General features: G+C 43.6%; 1 protein-coding gene across 6 annotated transcripts in view; it reads left to right on the top strand.

Moving 5' to 3' along the window:
- Positions 1-18,765, top strand: part of LOC138742653 (transcription factor Dp-2-like) — a 183,411-nt gene that overhangs the window by 112,918 nt on the left and 51,728 nt on the right. For 5 of the 6 annotated variants that reach the window (XM_069897351.1, XM_069897353.1, XM_069897350.1 and 2 more), the window contains 2 exons: positions 6,618-6,721; positions 15,038-15,159. In XM_069897351.1, coding sequence (XP_069753452.1) covers positions 6,618-6,721; positions 15,038-15,159 — 226 coding nt within the window. The remainder of the gene's footprint in view (positions 1-6,617; positions 6,722-15,037; positions 15,160-18,765) is intronic. The other variant, XM_069897355.1, reaches the window with a different exon arrangement.

The raw sequence follows: 18,765 nt of genomic DNA, 5'->3' as shown, positions 1-18,765 counted from the left end.
TTTCAGGTTACAAGATCAAATGGGGGGGGGGGGGGGGGAGTGAAACTATGCCTCTTTATAAAACACAATGTAAACAAAATGTACAATTTAAATAGCCCGAAAATTAACTAAAGTATTTGGGAATAGGAATTGAGAAAGATTTTAAAAATTTATTTAAAATTAATTATGGCCCTGTAGCGGCAGCTACACGGCTCCTGCAATAACACACACACAACCAGACGGGTTGAGCTCAGTGACCAGACTGGTTTATTGGAGGCTGCTGGGCTGCACTTATACTCCTAGCCCGGATCTGGCTGAGAACCGCGCAGAAGGGTGCCGACATCACCCGGGCGTCACGTGGTCCCCCAGCATGGGTTTCTGAGCCCCATGCTGGAAGGGAAACCTCTGATGGCACCATTTTGGCTGGCTGCCCTGCTGCGTGGCTTACAAGTGGGGCCGGTTCACCTGTCTTGTGGTGAGCCACCACGTAGCCCCACCCCCCCCCCCCAGAACTGGCACCAAAATCCTTTTTCGCCAGGCAGCCTCACTTCTTGGGCTGGGCAATGACCACTTGCTCGGTGGGATCGAGGTGTGCGTGAACATCGAGCCAGAATGCTGTACAGCCCCTCATACGGTCGCTGCAGAGGTGCTGCGGTCGGAACCCACTGAACGAAAACTTACTCCGCGGAAAGCAGTTCGCCGGGAACGTGAGACGGGCGGGTGCCATGCCTGGGCGGCGGTGGGGATTCGAACAAGTCCAAGCGTGCCCTGAGGTGCGGAGGTAGTTCGTGCGGCGACGGCTGGGGATTGTGAGGTGCGTTGATGAACTCACCAGGAAGTGCTAGTGGTGCATTGTAGACCAGCTCAGCTGATGATGCCTGCAGATCTTCCTTGGGAGTGGAGGGATGCCCAGGAGCACCCAAGGCAGTTCGTCCACCCAGACGGGACCGGTGAGGCGGGCCGTGAGCGCTGACTTAAGACATTCGACCAGTCCATTGGCCTGTGGGTGATAGGCCGTGGTGCAGTGTATCTGGATCCCCAACCTGTTGGCGATTTGTGCTCAGAGCGCAGATGTGAACTGAGCACCCCAATCGCTGGTGAGGTGATCCGGGATGCCGAACTGGGCAACCCAACCATGCAACAGTGCTCGGGAACAGGAGTTGGTGGAGGTGTCTGGCATCGGGATCCCCTCGGGCCAGCAAGTGGTGTGGTCCACCACCGTAAACAGGTAACGGTTGCCCCGGGAAACAGGTAAGGGCCCGACGATGTCTACATAAATGTGGCTAAACCGTTCTCTGATGTGCTTGAACTCCTGTAAGGACACCCTGGTGTGCCTGTGCACCTTGGATGTCTGGCAATGAGTCCATGCTCTGGCCCAGCCCGTGATCTGCTTCTGCAGCCCATGCCATACAAACCGTTCTGCCGCCATCCGGACCATGGACCTGATGGACGGATGTGAAAGGTCGTGGATGTGACAGAAGACCTTCCTGCGCCACTGCTGTGGAACCACTGGCTGCGGGGCGCCCAAGGAGATATCGCACAGGATGGTGCCTTCGCTGCTCGGAGTCGGGAGGTCTCAGAACCGCAGGCCCATGATGGCGGTCTTGAAGGCCCTCGTCTCCTCATCAGATTCCTGGTCCCAGGCAAGCTGGTCGAAGTTGAGGACGGGCGTCAGCACGCAGATGGCCGGTCGTGAGAGTGCATCGGCAACCACATTGTCCTTCCCCGCCTTGTGCTGAATGTCGGTGGTAAACTCCGACATAAAGGAGAGGTGACGCTGCTGGTGGGCTGACCAGGAATCCTTTGCCATTGCGAGCGCCTAGGTGAGGGGTATGTGGTTGGTGAAGATGGTAAATGTCCTCCCCTCCAAAAAATAGCAGAAATGCCACACCACCAGGTACATGCCCAGTAACTCGCGGTTGAAGGCACTATACTTGCATTCCGGCGGGCAGAGCAGGCGGCTGAAGAATGCCAACGGTTTCCGATGTCCATTCACCTGCTGCTCCAGGACGCCACCAATGACTGTGGCAGAGGCATCGACAGAGAGTGCCATATGCAGGTCGGTGTGCAGATGGGCGAGCATGGTGGCCTTCGCGAGGGCACCTTTGGTGGTCTCAAATGCGGTGCAGGCTTATGGGTTCCAAGAGAGCGTCTTGTGTTTGGCCGTGATGAGGGCGGATAGTGACTGCATGATGCATGCAGCTCCCGGGATGAAGCGGTTGTAAAAGTTGACCATAACCGCGAACTCCTGCAGCCCCTTGAGGCTGTCCGGGCGTGGGAACTCCCTGATAGCAGTAACCTTTGTAGCGGCGGGCGTGGCTCCTTCGGCCGTCGATGGTATGGCCCAGGAACTGCATGGACTCTTTCCTGAACTGACACTTGGCCGGGTTGATGGTAAGGCCGAAGTCGGCCAGCCGGGAGAAAAGGGCATGTAGATGGTCCTTGTGCTGCGCCCAGTCTTTGCTGGCGACAAGGGACAAGACTGTGAATCTCCACGCGAAATTCCATTGGCCGATCTGGAAATGGACTGTCTTGTCTCCATATATCCGGATTGCCGTGTGTTGGCCGCATGGAGGGGAGGTCCACGAGGTCCATTCCTGGATTCGATGTCTGTGGCCAGGCTGACGCTGATCTGGGCTCCAGTGTCAATGAGGAACCGCTGGCCGCTGACTGAGTCCTGCAGGTAGAGCAGGCTGTGCCTTTGGCCAGCTGCCTTTGCCATTAACAGTGGCCGGCTTGGTCGTTTCCCTGGAATGAGCAGGGCTGACGACACTTCCGGACTTTGGCTCCCCAGTGCTGGTGGTAGAAGCAGAGGCCTGGAGCGGATGCTGTGGCCTTGGTTATGCTCTTGGGGGCCCCTCTCGGGGCTGGGTACTCTATCGCAGCGCAAGGAGCGGGCTTGGTGTGGTCGTGCCTCGTGTCCTGCTGGACCACTGAGCCCTCCGGGAATTGTGCGAGCCATAGCAAAATAGAAAAAGAATCTCAGAGTTGTAAGTGATGTCATGTATGTACTCTGACAATGAATATGAAATCTGAAAGCCTTTCACTTCCCAGATGTCCCTTTCACTTCCTAGATGTCCCTTTCACTTCCCAGATGTCCCTTTCACTTCCCAGATGTCCCTTTCACTTCCCAGATGTCCCTTTTACTTGCCAACAGGTTTGTGTCTTTGCTTCTGGCCAGTATGCATTTGTACACACTATATATACAGGAAAGGCCTTTGGCAAATACTAGAGCGCCTCGGATGCCCCCCAAAGTAACTCAACATGGTTATCCAACTGCACGAAAACCAACAAGGTCGGGTCAGATACAGCAATGAGCTCTCAGAAACCTTCTCCATTAACAATGGCGTGAAGCAAGGCTGCGTTCTCGCACCAACCCTCTTTTCAATCTTCTTCAACATGATGCTGAAACAAGCCATGAACGACCTCAACAATGAAGATGCTGTTTACATCCGGTACCGCACGGATGGCAGTCACTTCAATCTGAGGCGCCTGCAAACTCACACCAAGACACAAGAGCAACTCGTCCGTGAACTACTCTTTGCAGACGATGCCGCTTTAGTTGCCCATTCAGAGCCAGCTCTTCAGCGCTTGATGTCCTGTTTTGCGGAAACTGCCAAAATGTTTGTCCTGGAAGTCCGCCTGAAGAAAACTGAGGTCCTCCATCTGCCAGCTCCCCACCATGACTACCAGCCCCCCCCACATCTCCATCGGGCACACAAAACTCAAATTGGTCAACCAGTTTACCTATCTCGGCTGCACTATTTCATCGGATGCAAGGATCGACAACGAGATAGACCACAGACTCGCCAAGGCAAATAACGCCTTTGGAAGACTACACAAGAGAGTCTGGAAAAACAACCAACTGAAAAACCTCACAAAGATTAGCGTATACAGAGCCGTTGTCATGACCACACTCCTGTTCGGCTCCGAATCATGGGTCCTCTACCGGCATCACCTACGGCTCCTAGAACGCTTCCACCAGCGTTGTCTCCGCTCCATCCTCAACATTCATTGGAGCGACTTCATCCCTAACATCGAAGTACTCGAGATGGCAGAGGCCGACAGCATCGAATCCACGCTGCTGAAGATCCAACTGCGCTGGGCAGGTCACGTCTCCAGAATGGAGGTCCATCGCCTTCCCAAGATTGTGTTATATGGCGAGCTCTCCACTGGCCACCGTGACAGAGGTGCACCAAAGAAGAGGTACAAGAACTGCCTAAAGAAATCTCTTGGTGCCTGCCTCATTGACCACCGCCAGTGGGCTGATATCACATCAAACCGTGCATCTTGGAGCCTCACAGTTCGGCGGGCAGCAACCTCCTTTGAAGAAGACTGCAGAGCCCACCTCACTGACAAAAGACAAAGGAGGAAAAACCCAACACCCAACCCCAACCAACCAATTTCCCCCTGCAACCGTGTCTGCCTGTCCCGCATCGGACTTTTCAGCCACAAACGAGCCTGCAGCTGACGTCGACGTTACCCCTCCATAAATCTTCGTCCGCGAAGCCAAGCCAAAGATATACTTCAATAAAAAGAAAGACTTTGAGTACACGCGCGTGTGTGTGTGTCTACTTAAGTGTGCATACTAACTAAGCAGCAGAGCTGGTGTCTAATTCTCAAGGACCTCCTTAGTTTTTTTAAAATTTTGGCATACATCATGATAACAGGCCATGTCACCCCAAAGTCCTTGCCGCCTAATTTACACCCCATTAATCTACATCCCCCAGTACATGTTTTTTGAACAGCGGGTGGAAACTGGAGCCCTCGGAGAAAATCTACGCAGACATGGGAAGAAGGTGCAAACTCCTTACTGACAGTGCGGAACTTGAACCCCTATCTGGCCCCAATTGTTGGCACAGTAAAGGCATGGCACTAAACCACTATGTAAAAGGTGCCGCTTTAAGACATGTATACCACAGAGCATCCATGGGAAGTAAAGGGTAATCTATGTTTGGGTCCAAGGCAGGTAAACCAGACTAGAAATGTTGGTTATCCTTTTCTTCCTGTGGATGCTGCAAGACCTGCTGAGTTTCTCCAGTACATTTGTGTACTGTACTCAATCCCAGTTGACACGCTTGTTTAACTCAATTGGATCAAGATGTCACTTTGTTGCTACCATGTAACGGCCTTCCCCCATTTTTAAAGAATTAATGACCATCATCCTCAGAACTGGATTTCCTCCTCATGAGCTGGTGTGATTGTTAGAAGTGCCTTGACTTGACCCAGAAATTTCAAGATGATGATTCTTGTCCAGAGAGCGGCCCTGCGTTCCTGGGCGATTCACAGTGTGGGTCAGCTGAATTGCATTTCACTTCTATTTCAAGGAACTGCATATTTAAGGGGCACGTTTGTACTTGCCAATATCTGACTACAGTAAAACTCCTGTTATCCACAATTCAGCAACCAGGAAAAAAGTTGCAGAAAATAAATAGGTAAAAAATATGGAAGTTTAAAATTGGAGCGCCTCATTGCTCTGCTCGCCAAACCATGTTACACGCCATCTCAAGCAACTGGAAAATTCATTTGTCTGGCATCTACAAATGCCTATAGGTACTGGATATCAGGGTTTTTACTGTATTTGTTCTCAAAATTGTTAGGTCTGCTTTGTTCATGAATGAGTGAGTCAGACACCAGACTGAGTCGAAATCAAGGTTCTTTGTTCTTTATTGCCGGATTGTAACACTTGCAACTAACAGTGTTAGTTGGAGAAGGCGCATTCTCCCGATATCAGCAAGTGGTGTTTTTTTTATACCTCAGGATACGTACTTAGTAAATTATCATACCATGACATTGTCCAATGAATAAACTGTTGCTATCCCTCTCTGCTAGCCTCCTGCACATCAATTTGTCATCCCCACTCTTATCTTGAGAGTACAAGGTCACAACTGCATCTTGTTACGGCCCAGCACTGGGTGACTCCCTCTACATTCCCAGCTCATGATGTTTTTACCTAACAATATAGGAGCCTTGCTCTTTGGCTCTATTTATTACCTGCCTAAAATTACCTTAGAATTGCCGGGTCCAGCAAAGAGTCAGCAATATTGGTGAGTCTGACCAACAATAGTTCCTTACAGTTAAACTACTGATTTAATGTAAAGACCAGTCTGGGACACTAATTGCCAAAAAATGAGTCTTTACACAGGGGTGGCCAACCTTTTAATTTTAAATTTAGACACACAGCATGATAACAGGCCATTTCGGCCCGCAAGTCCATGCTACCCAATTAACCTACACCCCAGTATGCACTCGTGGGCCAAAGTGGCCTGTTACCATGCTGAATGCCTAAATTAAAAATTAAAAGGTTGGCCACCCCTGTATTAAACCATTTGTTTCTTACCTGAGATCAACTTTTCATTCCAAATTGATGGAATTAATTGGTTACATATGGCTCATGTGTTGGAAAAGAAAGAGTTTGGGATTTTTGGTGCTTTTCGCCTCCTGGGGGGCTGAGGTGGCTCTTGCTATCCTCAAAAGACCAAAGCTCTGGTATCCAGTCATTTCCAGCTCTCGTCACAGGTGAAGAGACCTGTCTCATGAGAGTTTGATGTGCGTGTTTTCCCGGTAAGGAATGCTTTGTTTTTAAACAGATCTTGTAGTTTAATTAGTAGTTTAATTGTTGGTTTGGTTGTTTCCAGATAGTATATCCATGGTCGCAGCATCTGTTTCCAACATCGTCTCTCAAACCAAGATCTTACCAAAAACCTTAGGCCTAGTAAACGTGAATGTTGCACCCCAAATGGTGAGTATAGAATACCTGCACTCTTCAGTGGTTTTTTGACCTTTTCAACAGACATCAGCCTGGCATAATCCACCCATATCTTCATTTTCTCTGACTGCATTGTACAGAGCATTTATTTCCTTTAATTTCAAATGGGAGTACAAAAAGATATTTGACATCGAAATCTATGGAGGGGCTTTGCTGAGTCAAATATCATCTGTGATGTTATATCCTAATATACTATGTATATTCAATTCAAAAGTCTACCTTTTGATCTTGCAATTTTAACATCAAATTGGAAATTGCTGTAGAAAATTACTATACATTTGACCTTCAATCCCAGACCACCCTCCTTGCTGAAGATCACTCCTAGGTATTTTCTCTGCCACGACAGAGAAAGACAACACATTAATGTGAAAATAGTTGTGATGCATAACTACTGTGCTGACAGGATTCTAGGAAGAAGTCTTGTGCCTCGGCAGAGTTTGTGGTGAAGCTGGTACCACAGGATTTGGTATGGAGTTCTAGGATATAGAGCCAGCTATAAAGACTGTTTCTGAGTCATTCTGTGCACCTACTACAGCTGTCCCTGCTGGCCAAAGTCAGGAGTGGTGTGGTGATCCGATTTGGAAGGGTATTAGTGAATTATAATTTCAAATGAGGTCAAAGATGGAATTGGAAGGGGTGGGGTAGGTGATTCTTTACACCTTGTTTGGAGAGGACATGTTTTGCAATATGCATGAACTCTTTAGTGAGAGAGACCTAGTGTCCAAGGATCTAGTTTCCCTCTGTCTTTCCTCCAGCTCTCTGTCCTTTCCCCTTCTATTCACAGAGCCATCCCTCCTCCCTCTGCTTGCTGGTGTGCCCTCCCTCCCTCATCCACCTATTACCTCCTTCCTTTGTGCTCCTCTCCTAACCCCCACTATTTGTTCAAATGCCTGCCTACATTTTTTCATACCTTGATGAAGGGCTCAACCCCAAAACGTTGGTTCCGTATCTCACCTTGATGAAGGGCTCAACCCCAAAACGTTGGTTCTGTATCTTTGCTATATAAAGTATACTGTTTGACCTGCTGAGTTTCTCCAGCATTGTGTTTACTAGGAACAAAATTTCGTTGGATTCATCCACAATAATATTTTGAATGGTGTGTGGTTCATTCACAACAATTAAGCCAGACAAAGACCTTACATGGGGTGATTTGTTATCAAATCAGGAAAAGATCCATTCCAAAGATTGTTGAGGTTAGGCCCTCCCACAGGGTTAATTGAGGGAGGTGTTGTTTCTGATTGTTGTTTGGAGAGTTGTGTAATTGGTAAAGAGAATCCTCAAAGAGGCCTCAGAGAATAGATGTAGGGGGTTATCTGAAAAGAGTTTGAACTGGGAGTAATTGAGGACTGAGATTTAATGGGGATGCAATGTGAGCCTTATTCATGATTCAGAAAAGAGTAATCAAGACAGACAAATGTTGATGAAAGTGGGGATGAAAAAACTTGATTACAAAATAGATAACCTGCTAGCATGTTTTAAAAAAAAATGCAGAGAACTGTGTAATCTGATGACATAATTAGAATTGACAATTGGCCCATCTCCAATAAAGCCATTTTTTGCAGGAGGCTAACTTAAAGCAAAATTTCTGTTTGGACTTTAAATAGTAGGTTAAGTTACTATTGTCCTCCGGTTCATGAAGGCACACTCTCACCTGCTGAGGTTACATTGGAATAGCCGTGTGTGATCAGGCCTTCCAGTCAAATACAAGAACATTAGAAATAAGAGCAGGAGTTAGGCCATCTGCTTTCCAGAAATCTGAATGCAGCACAGCAACTTATTCCTTTACCTATTCTGCTGCTCACGTCCTCAAAAAAAACTGCAGCCTATTAATCATACATGCTTTTCTTGTTTCAATCTATATTGGGCAAGTCAATATTTCAAGCTGAGACCCCTTTCTCATAAAAGTCCTAAGGCAAAACATGGACTGTCCATTTCTCTCCACCGATGCGTCCTGATCTATTGAGCCCCACCAGCTTCATTTTTTCCTGCCACTGATGGTATACATTTCATGTGCTGATATAATATAGCCAACTTCCATTTGATTATTTTCTTCCTTGCATTATTTTCAATCTCACCGAAAATGATTAAGTGACAACCTTAGGTTTTGTTGTTTTAGACAAAGCTGAAGTTCAGGTCTTTCCCAACAGGTGGCAGTGAAACATCGTTTGGGCATTGACAAGCATTCACAGTCGTTCAAGGTTAAACGTAGAAAAAATAACCGTCTTCATCCAGCTCTCGAGCGATGTTTTTCTCTGAGCTGTTTTAACATTTTGGTCACTTCGTTAGATAGGTTTCATATTTTGTTGTACATGCTGGAAAGGTTTAGTAATTAGCTGGATTTAATTAGTTTCTTTAAACTTGCATTTAATATATTCCTGATTGAATATTTTTAAGTTCAAACTGCTATCTAAATTGCCGGCACCATTGGATTGAGAATTGCATGAGGACAGAGTGGTGAACAGGCCCAGTACTTTCTGGAAGGTGGAAGGATTTGAGCAAGACTTTTGGCTGAGGGCCACAAAGAAGCAGACAAAGTGCAAGGAAATGCTTTCTTGGACGATGCTTCCAGGGTCGTAACTAAGCAGTAAAGCTTTGTTTGTTACACGTAGCTGTGTGTTTTGTTCTGGCTCTCCTGTTTCTTTCTGATCTTGCACCATCTCCTTTGCTCAAATTTGTTTTCTGAGGCCTTCAAAATGGCAACCAAAAAGGGCTTGTGTTAACTGAAAGCTGCTAAAAAATAAAAGGGCATCTTTAACTCTTTGGACTGCACGTCCCTGTTTTCAGGGACTGCAAGCAAGCGCATGTACTCCGTGTTCCGATTTTCAAGGACTACCATCAAGCTGATATACTTGTGTCCTCATTTCCCAGAACTGGTTTTGCACCCAACCTCCAGCTGGTTCGTGCTGGTGTTTGTACTATAGTTTACTCACGGACCCCGTCTGGAATATACATTATGAAAGATTAAAAATGGCCAGAGTCCAAAGGTTGATATTAAATTATTGACAGACCACTTCATCCCCGGCATATGGTACTTCTCTCAGGAAATTCTGCTTTGGCCCTCCCTGCTGCTCTGCAGCGGACGTTTAGACTGAGGTAAAGCACTAACACTTGCACATCATCATAAAACCTGAGAAGGCTTTAACAGATTTTAAGTATGCTTCATAAATGCCTTTCACATTATTTGTTGACATAGTTTGGTTTTTTGAAATTGAGTCTTGTGTCCAGTGGGCAATGAAATTAACTACTTTAAGCATACCCTCAGTATTCAGTTTAATTCTTGAGTTTTTAATGAAATTAATTCAGTTTAATTCTTGAGTTTTTAATCAGTGCATTAACTGTCCTAGATTTCTTATTAACCTTGTGGCGTGAGCATATCTGTCAGGATGGAGTGTGGGTTTATGTTGGTCTGAACAACTTGCTGCTCTGGTCACTGACCATAACGTTGGACACTGTTTGTGGACTTTAATCACTTCGTTAACTTAAATGAAAATTCATTGAATTTATTTCTACAGATGCAACTGAGTTACAGGGAAAGGTTAAACAGGTTAGGACTTTATTCCCTGGAGTATGGAAGAATGAGGGGAGATTTAATCGAGGTATGCAAAATTATGAGAGGGATACATGGAGTAAATGCAACTAGGCTTTTTCCACTGAGGTAACCAGAAGACATGGGTTAAGGGTGAAAGGGGTAAAGTTAGGGAAACATTTGGCAAAAACCTCTTCACACACAGAGAGTATTGAGTGTACGTAACAAGCTGCCAGCTGAAGTGAAGAATGTGGGCTCCCTGGTTCTCACCTTCTGACCCTCCAGCCTCTGCATTCAATAGACCACCCAAAATGTCCATCAAAATTCTTGACATATTCCCTCCTTCCGTTAAGCATTTTTGAAGGACTCTTTCTTTCAGTTTTGACATCTAGAAAGCCTCTGGATGTGATTCAACATTTCTGTCTGCAAGACGCAAAGTTTCTGATGTAAGACCTTGTATTATACCAATAAAGCCTGAGATTTCACCTAAAAAAAAGAATGTGGGCTCAATTTAACACCTAAAGAAAATTTGGACAGTTACATGGATGGGATGGGTAAGGAGGGCTGCAGGTTAGTGGGATGATGCAAAATAATAGTTTGGCACAGACTCAAAGTGCCAAAGGGCCTGTTTCCTGTGCTGAAATGTTCTGTGGTTCTATGTGCAGAGAGATGGTTGGTCTTTATTTTTGTAAGCTGAGCATTAATTTTTCAGAACTGGAACATAAATTTGTGCATAAATAAGCCTCAAAATTTGTCACGGCACAAGAACTAGCTGCTTAATAGTAATAAGCTGAGCCAGTTTTGCCCACGGTGATGCTTGTTATTTAAAAGTGATGAGGCTGGATCGAACTAACTCATGATATTTCAGTTAGGTTATGGGATTTTATGATAGAAAAAACTGTGAAACAATTTATGAAATGTGTATTTAAATTGCTGTTTCGTCAGGTTGCACTTGTTTCTTTCAAGAAAGTGAAAATTTAGACATGCAGCATAGAAACGGGCCCTTCCAACCATGAGCCCGTGCCACCCAATTACATCTTGACCCCAGTATGTTTTGTATGGTAGGAAGAAACTGGACCACCCGGAGGAAACCCACGGCAACATGGGTAGAACATACAAGCACCTTGCAGACAATGCTGGATTTGAACCCCAGTTACTGGTGCTGTAATAGCATTGCGTTTAACTGCTGCACTAACCGTGCTGTCCAACATTAAATATTTCTTTAAAAACTTCAACTGCTGTAAATCTAAAACAAAAGCAGAAAGTACTGGGAGCATGTAGCAGATCAGTCCGTGTCTGTGGGGATGAGAAACAGATCTAACATTTCAGGTTGAAGATGGTTAACGTATTAGCTCTGCTTCTCTTCCGCAAACCTGGCCTGAGAGCATCTGCAGCATTTTATGTTTTAATTCGTTTTTTTCCCAAATGTTGGTTTTAATTAATCTTTCAGACATGAAAAAGCGTTTGCGAGTTTGCAGATTTTTGATGCAGACGTAGCAGGGGTTTAAAGATGAATCTTCCAGTGATTTTATAGATGTATGACTATTTCCATTTGGAATGTGGTTTGTCATGTGGCTCCAGTCCATTCTGCTTGAAGCTTCTTCCTGTTGCAGATCACTTGTGTAACCACCAACCTGACAACACTTTATTGCTCTTGGGAGTGATGAGATTTTGTCTCTTCTACTGAAAAGGTACTTTCCTGCAAGGCCACTCATCTTGACTCAAAGCTTTTTAAAATTTATTTAAAATTTTTTAAATTTAGACCTGCAGCATGGTAACAGACCCTTTCGGCCTACCAGCCCATGCCAGCCTATTTGCACCCAATTAACTTACAACCCCGGTACGTTTTTGAAGGGTGGGAGGAAAGCAGAGCACCCGGAGGAAACCTACGCAGACACGGGGGAAAACGTACAAACTCCTTCCAGACAGTGCCAGATTCAAACCCCGTTTGCTGGCGCTGTAACAGTGTTGAATCATCGCTATGCCAACTGTGCCGCCCTCCTGTTCCCCCCCCCTTTGCTCATGTTTTTGAAGACGGCTTGGAAAGCTGTGATTTTTATGAGGACTGAATTTTTCTGTGTTTTGCACAAGCGAAATCATTTGATTCAGTTTCCAGTAACATTTAAAAATTATACAATGCACCCAGTAATTCCATATTCACAGTGGTTTTGTTGAAAGTTTCTCTAATAGATCTCTGCAGTCATTAATTGTAGATATTTCAGAATGTAAAGCAGTGCAGCTGTGCTCCGTACTTAGATACTGGTTTTATTTTTACATTCCAGTAGTCCTCCAGAGCAACCATCTTGTAGGTAGCATGCATTCAATTATACATATTAATATTATGCAGAGAATAAAACGTGCTTCCAAATCTGAAGCTGTAGTCCACTCTTGTTGCACCTTTTGAAGACTCCGAGTGCCACGTTTAATTCACCCAGTTGGATAAGTTGCAGTAGGGTTGTTGAGGTTGATATTTGATCAGATTTTCTAACCCTTCCTTGTTGGAAACAACTACAATTTCATCTTCCATCAGCTCCTGGTTCAATGCATTAGTAGCAATTAAATGCATTTCAAATGTACTTGCTGTTTGGGGATTGGGTCGGCCTGGGTTTCTTGTATTCTCGGGCAGTACTTTTAAAATTCAAATTTATGGAGGAATTAAAGAGATGAACGTACTTTTTGGTTAGATTATTCATAAGCAAATACAGCAGGCTTCATTTATCAAAACAAACCGTTTTAAAGAAAAATAAAGTCAACACTTGACAAAAATGTGAACAATTTTTTTCACTACATAAAAATATGTAATGCTTAAAATTTGAAAATGATCATTGTAAAAATACAATATGCAAATGAATATATTTGTGATAAGATTGATTATCGCTTGTTGCCGTTGTGCATGTACACAAAAGCCTGCTATATTTCAAAAGTTTGAAGGTTTTTGAAACATCCAGATTCTCAGGTGGTCTGGATGTTTGGACTTTTTCTGTAGTTTGCAGTGCTTTATTATTGCTTACCAGGATGCAAAAATGGCCAATATGAGGAACAAATCACCTTCATGCTTTGTTGTAGAGAGCTGTCAGCAGGAGGTGTAGCACACATTGGGAAAAGTATATAGTCAATTTATAGACATATCTCACTGGTAGAGGATATTCTACTGTATATTTGTTTACTTTCTTTGTGGCTTCCCTGTTGATCACAAAACTACATTCTGAACCAATATGTTTTAATTACAATGACTTTTTTTTATTGACTAATCTTCTGTGAACCAGATCCCAATGTTTTCAGGTTAATCCACTGCAAATTGTGGGCCTTGCACTTTTATTAAAAATAAATGAACCACCATTAACAAGGTTAAATAACACAAGCAAAACCCACTCTGCAGGAGGAGCTCAGGGGCTCGAGCAACATCAGTGGGAGGAAAAAGGTTTAAGGATGGTCACTGATGCTCAGCTCCTCCGACAGATTGTATTTTGCTTCAGATTCCAGCATCTGCAGTCTCTGGTGTGTCCTCAGTAAACTAACAAGTAAAAACACGATGCTGGAGGAACTCAGCAGGTCAGACAGTGTACTTTATAGAGCAAAGATCAAGATATACAAGATGAAGGGCTCAAGCCCGAAACGTTGGTTATCTTTGCTATTCAAAGTACGTTGGCTGACCTACTGAGTGTCTACAGCATTGTGCTTTCAATTCCAATCATGGTGTGGGCAGACTTTCGTGTTTCAAGCTAACTCAAGTGCTGGCTTGCCAGAATTAAGATCGTGCCACTGTTTAAAAAAAAACCAGCTGAAATTAGCAAATTGAACTTTAGTCTTTGAGAGGCTAACTAATCTGCAAAAATTGCATGATCGTGTCTAGAACCAGAGGGCAAAATCTTAAAATAGTACATGGCTTACTTAAAAGGTTCCATTTCTTCTGAAAAAGAGTATTAGGGGTGTGAAATTATCCGCAATAGATGCTGAATCATTCAAAGCAATAAGAACTCCTGTCGGGAGTTAAATGTAATGAGGGCCACAGAATGATGATGGGTAAATGGACTTGAGGTTCCAATCAGCCTTGACATAATCGACAAAATGCTGAATGCTGGAATCCTGAGCAGACTTAACACAATTGCTGAAGGTACACAGCAGGCCAGACAGCATCCCTAAAAGAACACAAGAAATAGGAGCAGGAAGAGGCCATCTGACCTGTCGAACTTGCTTCACCATGATCGTCTCATTTCCACCGACCTGCCTTTTCCCCTTGTGTTCCTTAATTCCCCCCACTATGCAAAAATCTAACCAACCTTTTCTTAAATATATTTACTGAGACTTCAATGGGCAGCGAATTCGTCAAATACACCACCCACTGGGAAAAGGAATTCCTCTTCATCTAAATCTACTAGGCTATCTCCCCTAGTTCTGGTCTCCTCCACCAATGGAAACAATTTACCTACAGTTTGAAGATTCAGACATGAAACATTTCTACTTTATTGATGCCTGCCTCACCTGCTAGTTCCTGCAGCAATTGTCTGTCTGATCTTGATATAAATTGAATGACTGAAAGCTTCCTTCTGCAGGATATGAATGTCTATCCCTGGATTTCTCCCTCAAACATCTTGATGATCTGAAGTTGAGAAAAGGGGTTAATATTTTGGGGTCCAGAAGTACGACAGGCTCAATGCAATGGGCAGTGTGCATATTGGAACTTGTACACATTTCTTATGATGAAGCCAATGTATAATTATGTATTTACAACTGCAAATTACTTCTCCCTTTGTGCTTGACAGATTATTAGCACACCACAGCGACTGACAAACACTGGAAGTGTTCTCATCGGAAGTCCTTACACCCCCACACCAACTATGGTTACCCAGAGTCACATAACAGATGCTTCTGGATGGGTTTCAGGGTAAGCTTCCATCTTCTAACAGGCATATGGCAATGTGAATAAAGCCATTGGTAGATTCCCCAAGTAAATGTTTGTTTGTCAAACCTCTTTTGTCCATTCATATGCTTTTATATGACCCAAAGTTTCTGATCTGCTTAGCCAAAGTGTTTTGATATTAAAATGTTGGTCAGAGAGGAAGACATTTTGATACAGATATCTGAAGCTCATTAATCATGAGAGGGAAATCGTTAAGAAAATGAACGCTTTCTTTTATCATTGCTGTGGATGCACCGAACGTCACTTTTTTTTAAAGAAAATTTCAGATCCACTTAACACAATTAAAAAAAAAAAAAAAAAAATCGCAATATTGTTCTTCCCATTGCTAACTTCCACCAAATCCAAACCTTCATTGGAAAGCAAATACTCTAGGAATAATGTTGTTCACTCGAAATTACACCTGGATCACATGGTTGTTTGTGGTAAATGTACTTTACCCACTGCAATGTTATTTGTGAGAAATATTTTGCATATGATAAAGGTGAAAATATTTCCCATGTATTGGTTTCCATGATAAATCTGTTTCCTTTCATTAGCCAAAGAAGTAAAACACAATGATTAAAACCATACACTCTTTATTATCTATCACAAAATAAGCCATATAATTGGAGCAGACAAGCTGTGGAAAAAGTTAGAATTGAAATCATGAGCTCGAAGACTGCATTATTTACTCATCCAGATTGCATTTAAGCAGTGCCCTATCGACATGGTAAGAAGGCAGGAAACTGGCAAGATTCATTCATGGAATTTTCTTGTGTGAAAGGATCGAGTAGGGAAACCTTTCACTCGGCTCAGAAGAGGGGAAATTTAGTTGAAGCATACGAAATTCTTCAGCGGGATCAATGTAAATCCGAAGAGGCTGAAGAAACTGGAATTTAAGATTGTGCAGCAATATCAAGAAGGAGGATCTGTTTTTGGGGCTGAGGTGAGAAATATCTTGACTTGTAGGTTTTTATGTGAACTCTGCCCCAGAGTCTGTGAATAGCCTGTTATTTAGTATCAGCAAGGCCTGGATGAAGAATGAATGTAAGGAATATGGAAATAAAGCAGTAAAGTGATGTTGAAGATGTAGATCCACTAACACCACTTGAATAGTAGAGTAGGTTTGAGAGGGTCCTTTTTTTTTAATGTTCTTTTGGGAACAAACTTATTTGCAGCATGAACAATCATTCACAGTGGAAGTCCTAAAATCCAGATGCCAGAAATCCAGACCCGAGAATCTAGATTCGAAAACTCTCAAACGTTTTAAATTTGCATGGCTTTTGTGAATGTGCTTGCGTGCGTATGCACCACAGATGCACAGCAACATTTTGATTTTTTTTTTCTTTATAACTGCTCGTTTTGATCAATGAAGCATGCTGTACTTGCTAATGAATAAACTTTCAAAATTTACATGTTTATGTCTTTATTCCTCCTTAAATTTGAATTTTAAAAGCACTGCCCGAGAATCCGGTAAATCTGGACCGACCCAATCTCCGAGCAGTCCACATTTTCGGACTTCTATTGTATTAGTGTAAAATTCTATAGATTTACAACTAGCTGCGCGTGAGAATATGGACAATGAACAATAGAGTCTGAGAGTGTACTCCCAAAGACCAGCATGACTTGAGTACCCTTGGATAAATTTGGAATCATTCTACACTGTACAGATGTTGAAAGTTTGGCATCAGTGAGGTTGTGCCATTTTCCAAAAAGTCATTTCAATGACTGAGTGGCAATCCAACATTTTAAGTGAGAAATCTACTTCCCAAATAGCTTACACCAGAAAAGATATTTAAGGAAAATTAAAATACATCTGCTCTGGGAACTCAAAGCTGCCTTCTTGGCTGGGGAAAACATTCTGTTAGTGATATTTAACAAGATGGAATTGGAACATTTACAATGTATGCTAATTTTCCACTCATGGTGTGGATTGGTCACTGGTATTGCTGCTGCTCTCATAAACCTGGTTCTTCCAGGAGTAGTCCAATAAAGAAGTTTCCAATCATTCTTTGTTGCTCAATAATAGGTGGGTGTCACCTGGAGCACAGTTAGGTAAGACTAACTGTGTTTTGATTCTTTGCTGACATAAGGCAGCAGGAGAGGTGAAGGCAACTAACTCCTTACAGGTTCTCCTACCTAGGATAAAACGAGGGGTGGGCAAACACTGGGATTCCTGCAGTCTCACAAAGACCAACAATAGGTACTTTTAAGCAGAGCAAACACTCCGACTGTAAAGGCAGAGGTTATTCGCCCTTATGCCTAAATACTGACCTCTCTGAATGCGTCATGGCAGTTCTGAGGCACCGATTCCAGCTCTTCTCGTGCCCATGCTCAAACAGTGCAGAGACGGCCACAGTCCGCCGACTGACCTGAATGTAGAGTTGCTGCAAGTAGATGGTTAGGGGTGGGCTGATGATGTCATCAGCCTGAGACGCTGGAGCGGGAATTTAAAAACACCTACAGTGTGCATGGCAGGAAGGCATTGCAGGTATGTTCCCATTTAGGAATAGCTTTGAGAACTTAGAGCAGCAGTGAACAAATAATGGCTTCTAATTGGAGAGATGTAGAGATTAGATTGCTTATTGACCCCGTGTCTCCAGAAGCCCAGAAAAGGGAGCTCTCCGGGACAGTGAAGATTGCCCTACCTTTGAATGACTGGCCAGACCACTTTCAGCATGTGGACACAGCCACAGTAAAGGCAAGGTAGTCACCAAGCTCAAGACCCTGAAGAAGTTGTTTCAGGCTGTGCTAGATCGCAACAGGAGGAGTGGCAGCGGATGTTTAGACTGGCAGTACTTTGATCAATGCCAACAGCATTGAATGTGGTTTAGACGAGGTGTGGATTGTTCACTTTGAGTCAGTACATAACAAAAACAGTTAATATTTGTTCTTTGAATAATTGCATCCTGATATTATAATAGAATTGTTGCTTATGCCACAGGCAGAAACAGTTCTATCACTTGAAAAATTGTCAGCATACCATTATCCATCTGAGGGCCTAAACTTCACATCTATAAAATTAGTTTTTTGGTGGCAGAGAAATGATTTGGCAGCAGTCACGTCCTGGTTTATCATTTAAAAAAAAAGCTCTTGCACGTTATTCAGCGAGGCAAAACGTTTTCAGCAGGGAGAACAGCAAATAATAAAAAAAATGAAGTTAATTTTAAATTGATGTTCAGGATTGATTGCATAGAAAAGTCTGCAAAAAGTGTTCCCTGTAGGGGATCAGGGTGGCCCGAGCAACCATTTTTGGATTTTTCAGTCTTCACTGTGCAGTTGCAAGCTCTTTAATTAGACAGTTTCACAAGGGAATGGTCAGCAAGTGTCCTCAACTCCATTGTCATTATCGTTTTAGATTTGAGGCATTACATTACCAGTCCTTGAGCTCTCTACCACACTTTACCACATTAGTAGCTTCACTTACTGGGAATATTTGCAAACAGCAAAATTTTGATATTGTTAGAATGTTTTAAGGTCAATTTTATTTAAGTTTTATTGCAGACAGTACACAACAAAAAAAAAGTTTTCCTTTTGATACATCAGAAACTTCAGTTTGCAATCATGAAGTTTGACTTCATGTGAAGCAGT

Source organism: Narcine bancroftii, chromosome 9 (genome assembly GCF_036971445.1).
Source record: "Narcine bancroftii isolate sNarBan1 chromosome 9, sNarBan1.hap1, whole genome shotgun sequence".
Lineage (NCBI taxonomy): Eukaryota > Metazoa > Chordata > Chondrichthyes > Torpediniformes > Narcinidae > Narcine > Narcine bancroftii.
This window is presented reverse-complemented; position numbering and strand designations above follow the sequence as displayed.